This window comes from Olea europaea, unplaced genomic scaffold, assembly GCF_002742605.1.
Source record: "Olea europaea var. sylvestris unplaced genomic scaffold, O_europaea_v1 scaffold2953, whole genome shotgun sequence".
In the NCBI taxonomy this organism is placed as follows: Eukaryota; Viridiplantae; Streptophyta; class Magnoliopsida; order Lamiales; family Oleaceae; genus Olea; species Olea europaea.
Window position 1 is genome coordinate 12,554 of NW_019248140.1, and position 18,439 is coordinate 30,992.

The window sequence follows — 18,439 nt, forward strand, 5'->3', positions numbered from 1 at the left end:
TAAAATAATATTACACGTAAATTTAAAATTTTCCCTTATCTTTAAATCATAAATTTCTCATTAATACATTGCTCAAAAATTCATTTTTATAAAAAGAATGGAGTTCAAACAAGGGTTTTTAATGAGGAAATTGGGTGGGGAAATTTAAAATAGCTCACCATATTTTCTTTGTAATAATAGTCTCTTTCTAGTGAATGCATATATTTATAGGTTTAAATGGTTAATTGTTTCCAATCTATTTTTAGAAATCTTGTATTTTTGTCACCTTAACATTTCATTCTCCCTTACCACTTACACAAGCCTCTTTTCTCTTTGCATTTGATATGCCCTCTTCTCCTTTCTACATTGTTAATAATCAATAACGAAACCCTTTTTGGTGAAGAAGGCACTTCAATTATGGCAGGATGTGCTCATGGTCTGGTCGTTTATTCTCAAATCAATGATCGAATGTAGAAAATCTAGAGTGTTGATTGAGGGATAGTGCGTCTAAGAAATTTTTGTATGTCAAACTTTCTTTCTTTTTTGGTTTGATAAGCTCAAGTTGCAAGTTATTTGATGGGCATGATCTCATCCTTTCAAAAGAAAGAGAGGTAGGTAGGATATAGGCTAGCTTTTGGAATGAAAATGTTTGGGACTGTTTCTTCAGTTTAGCAATTAATTAGATCGTGACTATGTTACGCTTAAGAATGAACTTTCCATTTTGGTGCTCGATTAAAGTCTTGATACATCGACTTTTAAGCATCTAGTAGTGGAGATTTTAACGTGAACCATTTGGGCTACTACAATATGGACTTACTCATCTTGTGATTTACAAGGGCTTAATTTTTTCAACTCCAATGGATGCACCATTGCACCAAATTTTGGTGCAAACTCCATTACACCAAATTGTACCAAAATTTGGTGCAAACGATTTTGGTGCAAAATGGTGCAACATGAATAGTGTTTGCACCATATTTGGTGCAACACTATTCATTACACCATTTTTTGTACCAAATGGCGCAATATCCATTTTGTTCTTATTTTTCATTTTTCAAAGATAATAGTTAAGGGTATTTCTGTCATTTTCGTTCTATAATAATGATGATGATGATCATAATAACTACTTAATTAATTACACTATTAATTATATTATTAAAGTTTATTATTTTTAATAATATAATCAATAATAATTGACGTAATTGTTAATTTAACGTAAAGTTTACGTTTAAAGTTTAATTTAATGTGAAGTTTATATTATTTAAGTTTATTATTTTTGTAAATTTAACGTAATTGTTTATCATAAATTAATAATATAATCAATTGTTTTTGTCAATTTAATATAATATATAAGACACGTGAATAATTTAGTAATCAATATATTTGTTAATTTAACGAAATTATGATTTAGTAATTTATATAGTTATAAATAAATAAATAAATACATTATCAAAAATTGAAAGAATGATTAAAATAATAAAAGTGGAAATTACATTATCTAATACATTTACAGATTCCATTTCTTAAATCATATGTGAAGTTTAGTTTTTCAAAAATCAGATTTTTTACATTATTGAATAAATTAAAAAATTAAGTAATCAATTTACCCAAACACAATTTCAAACCCTAATTTATTTCTCCCCAGTTCCCTCTCTATTCTCGCCTCTGTCGGAACTCTCTGTATATTGTTGTCTCTCTCTTTGCCAAAAAGCAACCCGTCGGACTGAAGCCACGCGATCATCCCTTCATTCATCGGTGCTTCCACTCACAGTGCCATTACGGAGTTAAGCGCTTTCTGTGATTTGGCATGAAGCGTTTGCTGCGATTCGGAAAGCAACCCACCGAAGTGAAGCGCTTGCCGTGATTCGGCGCGATCTTCATTTTCATTTGTGATAGAGATAAAGAAGACGGTGGACTTGAGGAGCTAGTTGTGGTGATTATTGATTCATGCGACTGTAGTCGTAGCGAGGACGACGGGTGGTGCGCTCAGTGGTGTGCAGTAGCAGTGATGGTGAGTGAGATGGTGGTGGAGATGGGTCTGCTGAGGTTGTGATAAATCTTGTATGCGATGGTATTTTCCTGTGATGTGTGGATTTGTTTGAGACGGAAGCGATGGTGATTGTGCTATTGGAGTTGGCGGTGATAAGTGATTTGGTTGGTGGTGTGTGTGTGGTGTGGCAGTGTGTAGCGGTGGTGTGAAGATGTGTGTGGGGTAGGGGTGGCGATGGCGTGGAGGTGCCGATGTGTGGTGATGGTGCGAGGGTGATGTATGTTGATTTGTTTGGGACATAGGTGTTACTGTGAGGTGATGGTGGGGGTGGTTTTGGCCGTCACGGGGTCATTTGTGAGGGAGGAAGTCTTTGTTTGGTGGTCACAGTTGGTCATGGCGGTTTGATTGATTGTGACTAATAATTGGATATGTGACCTGAAAATTGTGATTGTGACTCTCAATTGTTACTCACAAATGATGAAGTTGTGATCGAAAAATTAATCGTGACCATTAAATCTAATAATTTTACACTGAAAATAATCTGTGACCTAAAAAATTCTGGATTCTGTGACTTAAAATATTTTTGGATTTATGATTGAAAATATTTTATGACCTATAAAATTTTCAATTTGTGACCGAGAAATAAGTTGCAACAAAAAATTTGATAAGTTGTGAATGAAATTTAATCTGTGACTAATTAATTGGATAATTGTGACTAAAAACTTTAATCTGTGATCGATAATTTATAATTTGTGACCGATAATTTATAATTTGTGACTGTATAAGAAGTTGTGACTTATAGTATTTGTGATTTGTGACCAATAAATAAATCGTAATTTTTTAATTTGTGATCAATAAACAAACTGTGACCTATATATTTTCGAATTGTGATCGTAAAATAATTTGTGACATAAAATTTTTGATTTGTGACCAAAAAATAATACGTAACAAACTAAATATATTTAATTTGTGACATAAAATTGTACAAATTTGTGACCTAAATATATTTAATTGTGTTTTGATGTTACAGTGGCGGTGATGTCGATAGTGGTGGCTGTGGGCGATGTTGACGGTGGTTTTATGGCTGTGGTGCGGTGGTCGCATGTGTTGTGACCAACTAATAAGTTGAATGTGGCCAATAATTGGTTAATTTGTAATAAATAAATAATACGTGACCTATAAAAATTGTGTTTATGACTTATAATTTATTGAGTTGTGACCGAAAAATTAATCTGTGACTTATAAAATTTTTGATTCGTGATCGAAAAATAATATGTGACCTATAAAATTTGTATTTGTGACTTATAATTTATTGAGTTGTGACCGAAAAATTAATCTGTGACCTATAAAATTTTTGATTCGTGATCGAAAAATAATATGTGACCTATAAAATTTGTGTTTGTGACTTATAATTTATTGAATTGTGATCGAAAAATTAATCTGTGACCTATAAAATTTTTGATTCGTGATCGAAAAATAATATATGACCTATAAAATTTGTGTTTGTAACTTATAATTTATTGAGTTATGACCGAAAAATTAATCTGTGACCTATAAAATTTTTGATTCGTGATCGAAAAATAATATGTGACCTATAAAATTTTTGTTTGTGATTTATAATTTATTGAGTTGCGACCGAAAAATTAATCTGTGACCTATAAAATTTTTTATTCGTGATCGAAAAATAATATGTGACCTATAAAATTTGTGTTTGTAACTTATAATTTATTGAGGTATGACCAAAAAATTAATCTGTGACCTATAAATTTTTTGATTCGTGATTGAAAAATAATATGTGACCTATAAAATTTGTGTTTGTGACTTATAATTTATTGAGTTGTGACCGAAAAATTAATCCGTGACTTATAAAACTTTTGATTCGTGATCGAAAAATAATATGTGACCTATAAATTTTTTAATTTGTGATCGAAATATAAGTTGTGACCAATAATATTATAAGTCGTGATTAAAAATTAATCCGTGACTAATTATTTTTGGATTTGTGACCAATAAACAAACTGTGACTTATAAAATTTTTGAAATGTGATCGTAAAAAAATTTGTGACATAAAATTTTTTATTTTTGACCAAAAAATAATAAGTAACTAATTATATTGTTAATTTGTGACCAATTATATAGATCTGTGACCTAAATATATTTAATTAATAAAATAATTAATTAACTAATTAAATTATAAATAATTTTTAATAAAAATCTGATTTTAGAAATTTGAAACTTGTTTTCTTATTTTTGAAATGTGCCATAATTAATTTCTTAGTTATGAAATTTTTTCATAATAAAATACTGTTTATTTGGTGTAATAATTGAAGAAGAATTTTGATTTGGTGCCACAAGCTCATCGTGATTGTTATACAGTTTAGCCCTTTGGGCCACAAACAATATGAGCTTGAATTCATCAACTCTAAGCCCATGTAAATTATACCATATAGCCTTATTCCTTCTAGGGTTTCTGTCACGTTAGCGAACCCTAAATTCTTGCTCATATTTCATAAACCCTGAAAATGGCGGAGAGAGGCGCTGGAGATCGCGGTGGTTTTGGACGTGGCTTTGGTGGCCGCGGACGTGGACGTGGAGGTGACAGAGGAGGTCGACGTGGTGGCCGAGGTGCGGGCCGCCGTGCTCCCGAAGAGAAAGACTGGGTTCCGGTGACGAAGCTTGGCCGTCTAGTAAGAGACGGAAAAATCAAGTCAATTGAGCAAATATACCTCCATTCCCTCCCAATCAAAGAGTACCAAATCGTCGATATCCTAATCGGCCCCTCTTTGAAAGACGAGGTGATGAAAATCATGCCCGTCCAGAAGCAGACCCGAGCCGGTCAGAGGACCCGATTCAAGGCGTTCGTGGTGGTTGGAGATGGGAACGGGCACGTTGGGCTCGGCGTCAAATGCTCGAAGGAAGTGGCAACTGCGATTCGTGGCTCAATTATATTGGCTAAGCTTTCTGTGATTCCAGTCAGGAGAGGGTACTGGGGGAATAAGATCGGTAAACCACACACTGTTCCTTGTAAGGTCACTGGAAAATGTGGTTCAGTAACAGTCCGCATGGTGCCCGCACCTCGTGGAGCCGGAATTGTCGCTGCCCGTGTCCCCAAGAAGGTTCTGCAATTTGCTGGTATTGAAGACGTCTTCACCTCCTCCCGAGGCTCCACCAAGACCCTTGGAAACTTCGTCAAGGTGTGTTCTGAATTATTTTTGGTTCTTCTCATTCTTTGGCATTGATTTTGATCTGAAATTTACCCCCGTGGAACTTGTTGATGTTCTGAAGAATTTATGCATTTCTGTTGATTAAATGTCTTTGGGTAACACGAATAATAGTTGATACTCTTAAAACTTATGTGAGGATGATTCCAAAGTTCTAACTTATAATTACAATGATGAGAAAACAGATTTTTATTTAGGGTTTAGTTTATTGTGGTGAACAATATTGAAGTAGGGATAGAACATAAAATCTTGTTCTTTATACTATACTATTATTGAGTGTTAGCTAAAGATCAGATTTTTAATAGATTTTGATAAATGCTTATTATACATGAGCTCGAAAAGTTGGTAAAAGCTGTGTATCCCATTTGTGAAAATTAATTGTAGACTTTGATTTGGATTTTATCGACTGTTTCTGACTAATGAAGGCATTGGTAATTTACACTGGTTCTGTAGTCATTTCATCTAGTGACTTGTCTTTGGATGCTAATGAATTTTGCACTTTACAGGCAACCTTTGATTGTCTTTTGAAGACTTATGGTTTCCTCACTCCGGACTTATGGAGGGAGACTCGCTTCTCAAAATCTCCTTTACAAGAGTACACTGATCTTTTGGCAAGGCCGACCGCCAAGGTTGTCCAAGTCATCGAGGATGCAGGAGCCTGAACTTTTTGGACTGAGATGTTTTGCTAAGTTTTCTAGTTAGACAATATTTATACTTTGTCTTGCTCTTTCGATCAAATACTTGAATTTTGTTTCAAGTTTTGCTTTAAATTGAAGATCTAGCCTTTTTAAGTTTTTCTCTATTTGAATGAATTGATTTTTTCCACTTAATTATAAACTGAATTTATCCAAATCCTACTATAGATCTATGGTTGAAATGGATAATTTTTGGATATTGATACATTAATATACTAACAAGTAGTTAGTCATTCGCTTTACATTGAAATATAATATTGGCCCGTGTCTTCTAAACCAGCAATTTCGGATATTAGGGTCTCTCGTCTCTTTACAAGGTCTTCTGATGTGGACATCAGCTTTTGTATTATGGACTTTTATTCATGCTTTCTTTAGTGGGCTTGTATTAATGGGTTGACCTAAGCTCTTTATACTTTTTGGGTTTGTTTTGCTTATTTAAAGAATGTGTAATGAAGCTTGAAAAAGGAGATGATGAATTGATGAAGATGAATGAAATGTTTGGTTATATTTTCTCCTCCCCCGGCCTGACCTCTTATTCTCTTCTTCTCCGGTCTTCTTTCCCCCATTTTCTCGGGTTCTTGATGCCTATTTCTTTTTGATCCTTTGCCTATTTTCTGCTGGTTATTGTTGAACTGCTGAAATCCCATTGATCCTACATCAACTTGTCGAGTTTTGATATTTTGTTTTTAAGAAAGATCGTCCTCGATGGTATGAAGCTAGCCACATTGCTGATGGTTTGGAGATTGATGGCAACCTTTTGTGATTTATCTACTCGACTGGGTCGAGTTCTTCTCCCACCCCAGGAGAATTGATGCGGACATCAGTTTTTATATTATGGACTTTTATTCATGCTTTCTTTAGTGGGCTTATATTAATGGGCTGGCTATGCCCGTTATGCTTTTTAGGTTTGTTTTGCTTATTTAAAGGGAAAAATTCATAGTTCGGGTGTATTATTTATACCAATTCACAAATCAGGTACATAGTTCAAAAATTCAAAATTCAGGTATTTATATAATTAATTGAAAATCACAGTTATAAGATTAATGGTTACAGATTTATAATTATAAGTCACAGATTTATTTTCTGGTCACATATCATCAAATTAATTGGTCATAAATTATTTCAAGGTCACAAATCTAAAATTTTGTAGGTCATAAATTATTTCAAGGTTACAAATCCAAAATTTACGGATCTCAAATTGCTTCAAGGTCAAATAAATTGGTCACAAATTGTCAAATTCTTAGGTCACACTTAAATAGTTGGTAACAAATAACTAAATGATTGGTCACATGCGTTAAATAGTGGTCGTATATCAGCACAAAAACATCCACCACACAAACACTATCATTATCAGCAGCACACAAAACACCATCTAAATCTCACCCAAATCGCCAGATCTATCACCACAAAATCGCCGCCGCCACCACCACACAAAACACCATCCAAACCTACAAAATCGCCATCAACCCAAGCTATTTCTGCTTCGCGTGGCTTGCTATAGTGTTCCGACGATTTCATTTCACCATCGGAGTGGTAGATCTGCTTCACTAATTCATTTCATTATCTCAGCTTGTGGTGATTTGAGAAGGGAAAAGTGCGACGACGTGGTACTTCTTCATTACAGTAGCACCAGCGAAGGGTACTCCAGCAATGACATGCTTCGATGACGACGACGTCTGACGAAGAGAAGACATGAGATGGAGTTAGGGAGATGAAGAGATGGAGATGAAGAGGAGTCAGTGACAAGAGAGAGATGGACAGTGAGAGTGAAATGAAGAGAGAAGGGAAATTATTAGGGTTTTTAATTGAACTGAGTGGGTTAATTATATATAATACCTTATTTTTGCATAAATAAATTTCACCCCTGAATTTTTAATTTGAAAGTTTTAATACCTGATTTTCTGTAATTTCCTCTTTCAAGAATGTGTAATGAAGCTTGAAAGAGGAGACGATGAAATGATGAAGATAATGAAATGTTTGGTTAAGTTTTCTTCTTCCCGACCTCTCCTCTTAATCTCTTCTTCTCCGGTCTTCTCCCTCCATTCTCTCCCTCTCTTGCTGCCTTTTTCTTTTTAATCCTCTGCTTATTTTCTGCTGGTTATTGTTCAACTGCTAAAATTCCATTGATCCTACATCATCTTTCCCCGTCACTTATATATGTGTTTCTTTGGTACCCTGGTGCTCGCTTGAATAGCATAGTTTTATACAATGGGTCGTTGAATTGTTAAGCTAGAACTTCATTTATAATAATTCATCCTAGGCTTCGGTTCTTCTCTTGGTTATGTTTTCTGGTAGCTGTCCCTTGGTTATGTAATTATGGACTTCACCTGGTTTCCAGTTCTAAAGCTACAACATTATTCCAGTTGTGTTCTTTAGGGATAAACGTCTCAACTTTCTTGGCTATTCTCTCCTCACCTTCTTGAGGATGACTTGAGACTTGAAATGAAGAATTATGTGTTGCTGCAGAATGTGGGAAAATCCATGTTGTCGTGTTCTCTCTTGGATTTGAATCAATGTCCTAACGGGATAGTTGCTTTTGCTAAAACTCGTTTAGGTTTTTGAATACGACGATATGCCAATCTCACAAATTTGAAGGAGTGCTCAGGAGATTTTTGGTTTCTTGTGAACGGAACGTTTAGGTTTTTGAATACCTGCATCGTTTTAAAATACCTTGGACGATATGTCAATCTCCTCACAAATTCAAAGAAGCGTTTAGGAGATTTTGGTTTCTTGTGAAACGGAACGAGGATAACGTTTTCAAAAATGATAATACTCCACACGCAAAAATTATAAGACCGGTTTAATATAAGTTATTTATTTTCGAACTATAACAATTGCCGTCAAAAGAACTATATTTTTAGTTCATACTATTTAATGAGGATTAGAATCTTTATTTTTATTTAAATCAAAGTTAATAATTAATTTTAATAATATATTTTATGAGATTCACAATTTTTTAATTATATATTTTATTGATTTTTATCAAAATTTATTAAAATTTTGATTTTAATACATGACTTATGATGTTTACCACAAACAAAAATTGGTATTTAATAATTAAAAGACCAGACTTTTTGAAGTTTGTCCGGTACAAAAACGAAGCTTGGCCGTCTAGTAAGAGACGGAAAAATCAAGTCAATTGAGCAAATATACCTCCATTCCCTCCCAATCAAAGAGTACCAAATCGTCGATATCCTAATCGGCCCCTCTTTGAAAGACGAGGTGATGAAAATCATGCCCGTCCAGAAGCAGACCCGAGCCGGTCAGAGGACCCGATTCAAGGCGTTCGTGGTGGTTGGAGATGGGAACGGGCACGTTGGGCTCGGCGTCAAATGCTCGAAGGAAGTGGCAACTGCGATTCGTGGCTCAATTATATTGGCTAAGCTTTCTGTGATTCCAGTCAGGAGAGGGTACTGGGGGAATAAGATCGGTAAACCACACACTGTTCCTTGTAAGGTCACTGGAAAATGTGGTTCAGTAACAGTCCGCATGGTGCCCGCACCTCGTGGAGCCGGAATTGTCGCTGCCCGTGTCCCCAAGAAGGTTCTGCAATTTGCTGGTATTGAAGACGTCTTCACCTCCTCCCGAGGCTCCACCAAGACCCTTGGAAACTTCGTCAAGGTGTGTTCTGATTTATTTTTGGTTCTTCTCATTCTTTGGCATTGATTTTGATCTGAAATTTACCCCCGTGGAACTTGTTGATGTTCTGAAGAATTTATGCATTTCTGTTGATTAAATGTCTTTGGGTAACACGAATAATAGTTGATACTCTTAAAACTTGTTTCAATTTGTTAATATGTGAGGATGATTCCAAAGTTCTAACTTATAATTACAATGATGAGATAACAGATTTTTATTTCGGGTTTAGTTTATTGTGGTGAACAATATTGAAGTAGGGATAGAACATAAAATCTTGTTCTTTATACGATACTATTATTGAGTGTTAGCTAAAGATCAGATTTTTAATAGATTTTTATAAATGTTTATTATACATGAGCTCGAAAAGTTGGTAAAAGCTGTGTATCCCATTTGTGAAAATTAATTGTAGCCTTTGATTTGGATTTTATCGACTGTTTCTGACTAATGAAGGCATTGGTAATTTACACTGGTTCTGTAGTCATTTCATCTAGTGACTCGTCTTTGGATGCTAATGAATTTTGCACTTTACAGGCAACCTTTGATTGTCTTTTGAAGACTTATGGTTTCCTCACTCCGGACTTATGGAGGGAGACTCGCTTCTCAAAATCTCCTTTACAAGAGTACACTGATCTTTTGGCAAGGCCGACCGCCAAGGTTGTCCAAGTCATCGAGGATGCAGGAGCCTGAACTTTTTGGACTGAGATGTTTTGCTAAGTTTTCTAGTTAGACAATATTTATACTTTGTCTTGCTCTTTCGATCAAATACTTGAATTTTGTTTCAAGTTTTGCTTTAAATTGAAGATCTAGCCTTTTTAAGTTTTTCTCTATTTGAATGAATTGATTTTTTCCACTTAATTATAAACTGAATTTATCCAAATCCTACTATAGATCTATGGTTGAAATGGATAATTTTTGGATATTGATACATTAATATACTAACAAGTAGTTAGTCATTCGCTTTACATTGAAATATAATATTGGCCCGTGTCTTCTAAACCAGCAATTTCGGATATTAGGGTCTCTCGTCTCTTTACAAGGTCTTCTGATGTGGACATCAGCTTTTGTATTATGGACTTTTATTCATGCTTTCTTTAGTGGGCTTGTATTAATGGGTTGACCTAAGCTCTTTATACTTTTTGGGTTTGTTTTGCTTATTTAAAGAATGTGTAATGAAGCTTGAAAAAGGAGATGATGAATTGATGAAGATGAATGAAATGTTTGGTTATATTTTCTCCTCCCCCGGCCTGACCTTTTATTCTCTTCTTCTCCGGTCTTCTTTCCCCCATTTTCTCGGGTTCTTGATGCCTATTTCTTTTTGATCCTTTGCCTATTTTCTGCTGGTTATTGTTGAACTGCTGAAATCCCATTGATCCTACATCAACTTGTCGAGTTTTGATATTTTGTTTTTAAGAAAGATCGTCCTCGATGGTATGAAGCTAGCCACATTGCTGATGGTTTGGAGATTGATGGCAACCTTTTGTGATTTATCTACTCGACAGGGTCGAGTTCTTCTCCCACCCCAGGAGAATTGATGCGGACATCAGTTTTTATATTATGGACTTTTATTCATGCTTTCTTTAGTGGGCTTATATTAATGGGCTGGCTATGCCCGTTATGCTTTTTAGGTTTGTTTTGCTTATTTAAAGGGAAAAATTCATAGTTCGGGTGTATTATTTATACCAATTCACAAATCAGGTACATAATTCAAAAATTCAAAATTCAGGTATTTATATAATTAATTGAAAATCACAGTTATAAGATTAATGGTTACAGATTTATAATTATAAGTCACAGATTTATTTTCTGGTCACATATCATCAAATTAATTGGTCATGAATTATTTCAAGGTCACAAATCTAAAATTTTGTAGGTCATAAATTATTTCAAGGTCACAGATCCAAAATTTACGGGTCTCAAATTGCTTCAAGGTCAAATAAATTGGTCACAAATTGTCAAATTCTTAGGTCACACTTAAATAGTTGGTAACAAATAACTGTTCAAAAATTCAAAATTCAGGTATTTATATAATTAATTGAAAATCACAGTTATAAGATTAATGGTTACAGATTTATAATTATAAGTCACAGATTTATTTTCTGGTCACATATCATCAAATTAATTGGTCATAAATTATTTCAAGGTCACAAATCTAAAATTTTGTAGGTCATAAATTATTTCAAGGTTACAAATCCAAAATTTACGGATCTCAAATTGCTTCAAGGTCAAATAAATTGGTCACAAATTGTCAAATTCTTAGGTCACACTTAAATAGTTGGTAACAAATAACTAAATGATTGGTCACATGCGTTAAATAGTGGTCGTATATCAGCACAAAAACATCCACCACACAAACACTATCATTATCAGCAGCACACAAAACACCATCTAAATCTCACCCAAATCGCCAGATCTATCACCACAAAATCGCCGCCGCCACCACCACACAAAACACCATCCAAACCCACAAAATCGCCATCAACCCAAGCTATTTCTGCTTCGCGTGGCTTGCTATAGTGTTCCGACGATTTCATTTCACCATCGGAGTGGTAGATCTGCTTCACTAATTCATTTCATTATCTCAGCTTGTGGTGATTTGAGAAGGGAAAAGTGCGACGACGTGGTACTTCTTCATTACAGTAGCACCAGCGAAGGGTACTCCAGCAATGACATGCTTCGATGACGACGACGTCTGACGAAGAGAAGACATGAGATGGAGTTAGGGAGATGAAGAGATGGAGATGAAGAGGAGTCAGTGACAAGAGAGAGATGGACAGTGAGAGTGAAATGAAGAGAGAAGGGAAATTATTAGGGTTTTTAATTGAACTGAGTGGGTTAATTATATATAATACCTTATTTTTGCATAAATAAATTTCACCCCTGAATTTTTAATTTGAAAGTTTTAATACCTGATTTTCTGTAATTTCCTCTTTCAAGAATGTGTAATGAAGCTTGAAAGAGGAGACGATGAAATGATGAAGATAATGAAATGTTTGGTTAAGTTTTCTTCTTCCCGACCTCTCCTCTTAATCTCTTCTTCTCCGGTCTTCTCCCTCCATTCTCTCCCTCTCTTGCTGCCTTTTTCTTTTTAATCCTCTGCTTATTTTCTGCTGGTTATTGTTCAACTGCTAAAATTCCATTGATCCTACATCATCTTTCCCCGTCACTTATATATGTGTTTCTTTGGTACCCTGGTGCTCGCTTGAATAGCATAGTTTTATACAATGGGTCGTTGAATTGTTAAGCTAGAACTTCATTTATAATAATTCATCCTAGGCTTCGGTTCTTCTCTTGGTTATGTTTTCTGGTAGCTGTCCCTTGGTTATGTAATTATGGGCTTCACCTGGTTTCCAGTTCTAAAGCTACAACATTATTCCAGTTGTGTTCTTTAGGGATAAACGTCTCAACTTTCTTGGCTATTCTCTCCTCACCTTCTTGAGGATGACTTGAGACTTGAAATGAAGAATTATGTGTTGCTGCAGAATGTGGGAAAATCCACGTTGTCGTGTTCTCTCTTGGATTTGAATCAATGTCCTAACGGGATAGTTGCTTTTGCTAAAACTCGTTTAGGTTTTTGAATACGACGATATGCCAATCTCACAAATTTGAAGGAGTGCTCAGGAGATTTTTGGTTTCTTGTGAAACGGAACGTTTAGGTTTTTGAATACCTGCATCGTTTTAAAATACCGTGGACGATATGTCAATCTCCTCACAAATTCAAAGAAGCGTTTAGGAGATTTTGGTTTCTTGTGAAACGGAACGAGGATAACGTTTTCAAAAATGATAATACTCCACACGCAAAAATTATAAGACCGGTTTAATATAAGTTATTTATTTTCGAACTATAACAATTGCCGTCAAAAGAACTATATTTTTAGTTCATACTATTTAATGAGGATTAGAATCTTTATTTTTATTTAAATCAAAGTTAATAATTAATTTTAATAATATATTTTATGAGATTCACAATTTTTTAATTATATATTTTATTGATTTTTATCAAAATTTATTAAAATTTTGATTTTAATACATGACTTATGATGTTTTAATAAATTTTGATTTTAATACATGACTTATGATGTTTACCACAAACAAAAATTGGTATTTAATAATTAAAAGACCAGACTTTTTGAAGTTTGTCCGGTACAAAAAATAGGGAAAAAATGGCGAAGCTCATGATGCCCGCTGACTATTTCTTTTCTTCCCTTTGTCTAAAAAGTTTTCCCTTTCACTTGGAAATCCTCGCTTTTACTTAGCAAGTGGGCTAACTTGTGTTTTTTATTTAGATTGGATCTTGACTATTTCATAGCCATCTCTCCCTCTTGGATGGAGTGCATTAATAGCGTAGACGAACAGTTTAATAAAAAAAGATCAAATTTAATGGAATTATCATATTATCATAGTACAAATAGTACGTTCCGTAGATCATATACATAGAAAGAGATATAGCTATGTTGAAAAGACAGTTATCGTGTTCATAAATACAGCTAGACGAGATTAAATATGGGAGAAGATTGCCTATTGAATTATGAAGAAAACTAAACGTACAAGGTTGCTTTGTCAGGTGTTCTACAAGTAAATAGAAAATGCTGATGTGGATTCAATTAGAAAAAAAAAAAAAGCGGCATTTGGAGGGAAATGAAAATGAGAAACACAGTGTTGGAGTCAAATTGAACCCCAAATTCTCAAACAGTCAAACGCTCATTTCATCCATTCATTTCTCTGAAGCCTGAAATCCGAAAACTCCGACGACCCCTAACTGCACAACTAGTTCCTGGCCAGCCGTATTCTCGCCCTCCAACGAATTCCCATGTGAGCCAAACTTTCAACAACGGCCCTCATTTCATCCATTTCCTCGAAGCATGAAATCAAGCAATTCCTCCATGCGACAACTGTCGGCCTAGCCGTCTTTAATTCTTGAGATGAATTGGGTCTTTAATTGTGTATCTTATTGCCTGAATTGAGATAAATTGTTTCTTGATGTTATTAATGTTTTATACGGTCTTCATACTGATGATCTATATCTAGGTAAGAATTCCTTTGATTAAGATGGTTGTGTTGAAAGGAAAATATTTTAATCAAAATTCATTGTCTTCAAGAGCTAATTATAATGTTTTGAGATGAAAGAAGAGTGCTTGGATACCCATTTAGGGAGTGTAGTGATGATTGCATTTACTCTATGACCCTTTGAAACCCCACAAGTGCACGGAATTGTGAGCGAGTAATATAATGGTAAATTAAGTATCAAACTCAGGATGACTATGTATTTGATCTTGTTGAAGCAATTAATACCCTTAATCGAATAGTAAGATAGAATTTTAAGGAATGAATGTCTAATTTATCACTAACTAGAAAACAAAGTAAAAACTTGTCAAATTCGTGAAATGTATTACTAAGATATAGAATCTTCCTTGTTAATCCATTTTTTAGTTTAACAATGTGAATTGACAATTTCGAAATCATGCTTATTGGCGATGTTCCTCTTTTAATTATTAGCTTCTCTCGATAGAAATTAAATCTAATCCTACACGGGACCTTCCTATATCTCTATGAAAGATAGGAACGTGCAAGAAAGCATTAAACGAACTTGAACATCAATAAAAATCATGTGAAATATAGAGGTATATCTCCATTCTCTATTAAACTTCACAAAATTTATCACTACGTGTTAATGATCCTACTATCTTTTGATTATAATAAAATTTACAAACAATTCAACTAATGACCTGTTAATTGAAAAGCAAACCAAACTTTGATAAACATTGAAACATTCAAATAAATTAATGTCAATCAAATCATTCAGCCAAAAATCTTATAACAATGGTTCATCTCATCCTAGCAATGAAAAGAGTCCAGCCAAGCATATTGAAATCACACGAATACATTCTAACATTACTAAACATAACCCAAAAATTAAATAATTTGCTGAGAAGTCTAGAATTCTCAAATGTCTTCGATGAATTCTTGATATTTCTTGAAATTTCCTTCCAATCTTTGTTCAAGTTTCTTGGTATGAAGTGTGCTCTATAGCTTTCTTGCAATTTTTAGATTAAAAATCTCTCACATGTATGAATTTGCCCTCTTCTTCAATTAAATTCTCCCAAGTCTTTTGAGTTATTTGTTGCGTAAAAGAAGCTTTTCCATGTGTATGGGATATTTTGGTATTTATATGGCTCGAATCTAGATAAAAGATATCGCTCAAAATCTTGCCAAGTTGAGTTTTAATTGTATAAGGAAACATGAGATTCGTCCGAAGTCTTGTACGATGTGGTATCATAGTACATTGGGATGCGACCGCATAGTTCACTCGTTGAACTTCAAATTCCTCTTTGCATGTGTGGATGCAATCGCATGGATTTTTGAACTATGCGACTGCATAGTTATAGTTTTTTTGGTCGGATAGTCTTCAGTATTTTTGTCATATCTTTTTTCTCTTGATATTCGATTAAGGTGATACAAAGTGCATTGGAATGATATCTTAAAGGCTACAATTCTTCCGGGATATCATTTTTCCAATTTAAACGTATACTATGCCAAAAACGGGTCTCAAACAAAGACTGAAAATATGAAGCATAATTTTTTCATATGAAAGTTGATATGTAATAATACTTCGACTATATTTCATTCCTTTGACTTATTTCCTTATTTGATCGACCCCTATCTTCATTGTAAGGTTCGACATAACTTTTCAGTATTTGCACTTTAATCCTCAAACTTTGATTTTGCTTCATTTCAACCATTTGCTCTTGTAATATTGTTTCCTTATCTTCTAATTGTATCCAATTAAAGCCTTTACATCTTTGATATTTCATTTCATTGCTCGTCTCATCTATGAATTATTTGCAACTTAGTTCCCATCTTTTGGATTTCATTCTTTTCTGGGTTTTACTTTTTTCTTCCAATTTATTGCTCAACCATTGAGTTTTACCTATTTAATACAAAATACAACAATTAAGACTATATTTTACTAGAGGAGCAACTAAATATCACTATTTAAGACCTTGAATAAGTCTATAAAATACACTTATCACTCCATGAGATACTTTATTGTACCTATTGTGTTATGATTTGTTAACAATGATTTTGATTGACAATTCTAAATGAGTAATGGCTTGGGGATTGCTACATGGGATCGATTTTCTTTTAGTGGTGTGATGGCGGCCTGATATGGAGACGACTGTAGAGGCGAAATCGGCTTCAAGCGACATCTCTTGCATTTTGACTTCGAAGGGTTACAAAATTGGGGAAAAAGTAACCAGATGAGGATGGGTAGCAAGGTGCGTTGAAGGTGGAGACGAGTATGCCGGAGTTTCATAGCCATTGTGAAGTTAAGGAAGGAGATGGAGTTGAAGAGGATTTTGAGTGTTTGGGGATTCTTGGGAGGGGGGAGAAATGAGGCATTGGCTTGTGATTAAATCTTCATCTAATGTGTATGTGTGTGTGTGTTTTTTTTAATTGCCACATAGGCCCTGTAAAGGACTTGTAAGCAAAAACTATGTACATCAAGTGTGAGTGTTGAATTATTGAGCACTTTCTAATCTCAGTATTTGTTTGTCAATCATTTTGTCACATTATTTTTTCTTCAGTACTGATTTTCAACCAGACATTCTTTATTAAAATAATATTATACATAAATAAAAATGTTTTCATTCTTTTTTAACTACACATTTCAACATCAATCACTATTCCATAATATACTTTTTGAAATTAAAGGGACACAAACATGCCCCAGTTTTTGGGATTATTTAAATGACTTTACAAAGTGAGCGTGTATGCGTCTTTTGGATATATTCCCATTTTGGCTCTAACAAATAAATATATCGTTGACATGGGCACACAATATTTTATGGGAAAAAAGGGGAAATTGCAAGCAGTGGTCCCTAACTTTTTTATTTTTTTTGTAGACTTTATTTTAACCTTCATTTTTCCTGATCAACTGACGATATTTTGGATGGTTTTCGTCTAGATAAATTTCGAGTGCATATTTATGAAATGTTAGGAACACCCGTCGACACAAAATGAATGTTAGTGTAAAATCTGTAAAAAAAAGTTAGAGACTGCTGCTACAATCTTTTCGAGAAAAAATGAAACTTAACTGCATTCTTAAATCTAAAATGGGACTCAAAATTTTTATTGTTTATTAATCCTTGCCGATTGGTTGTACTTATTTCGTTTAACTTAAAAGTAATTTTAATGTAAAAAACCTTAATGGGCTCGAATAAATTATTTTCTTTATTGATAAGTAAATTATAAGATATAAATGTAAAGTAATTTTATCAAAATTTGGCCAAAAAAGGTCATCATGTGTAATAATTTAAGATTTTGTATGGACTACCTCGTACCCCAAAACCAACTTTTAATTTGTTCGAACTTTTTAATTTTTCTTTCTGCAACTAGAAGAATATAAAATTTTACTTCCTTCCTGGTGCTGGAAAAAGCACAAATAATAAAGAATTTTGCAAAGAATCATGGAGGCTTTGATTTTATATTTACTTATTCATTCCAATTTCTTGAAGTTGGTCGAGGGATTTAATAATACCTTAATGCTCCGTGGTTACATAAATTTATATAAATGTCTACACTTAAGAGAGAATAGAATGTGGGTATGTTTCCTCTTTTCTTTATTTTAATCTGCTCGAGTATGAATTTTTATGTTCTCATTAGTTGATTGAAGAACTTGGTTCTGGGTTTTCAGGGTTGAGAATGTTGGACCCTGCATGTACACTGAAGTCTAATTATTTGAATTCTAATCTCTTTCTGGGCTTTTTCTTATTGATCTGGTAAGTCTTGTTTTTACCTTTTTCCCCTTTTTATCTCCATGCATTTTGTGGGATTAGACCTGGGTTTTTAATATTTTGGCACCCATTTTTTTTTTTTTTTTGCTTCTTGGTCTTGATATGTGGTGATTAACGTGTTCTTCT

The 18,439-nt window shown here is 34.0% G+C and overlaps 1 protein-coding gene across 2 annotated transcripts; it reads left to right on the forward strand.

Moving 5' to 3' along the window:
• The first annotated feature begins 4,400 nt into the window (after window positions 1-4,400).
• Window positions 4,401-10,398, forward strand: LOC111384612 (40S ribosomal protein S2-4-like). Of its 2 annotated transcripts, XM_023008918.1 has the most exons (3): window positions 4,401-4,668; window positions 9,012-9,503; window positions 10,053-10,398. In XM_023008918.1, the coding sequence occupies exons 1-3, from the start codon at window positions 4,489-4,491 to the stop codon at window positions 10,206-10,208; spliced, it is 828 nt and encodes a 275-aa protein (XP_022864686.1). In that variant the 5' UTR covers window positions 4,401-4,488; the 3' UTR covers window positions 10,209-10,398. The 2 variants fall into 2 exon arrangements, with proteins under 2 accessions (XP_022864686.1, XP_022864687.1); XM_023008919.1 differs by lacking the exons at window positions 9,012-9,503; window positions 10,053-10,398 and adding an exon at window positions 5,694-6,039 and having other exon boundaries at window positions 4,407-5,160.
• The last annotated feature ends 8,041 nt before the right edge of the window (window positions 10,399-18,439 follow it).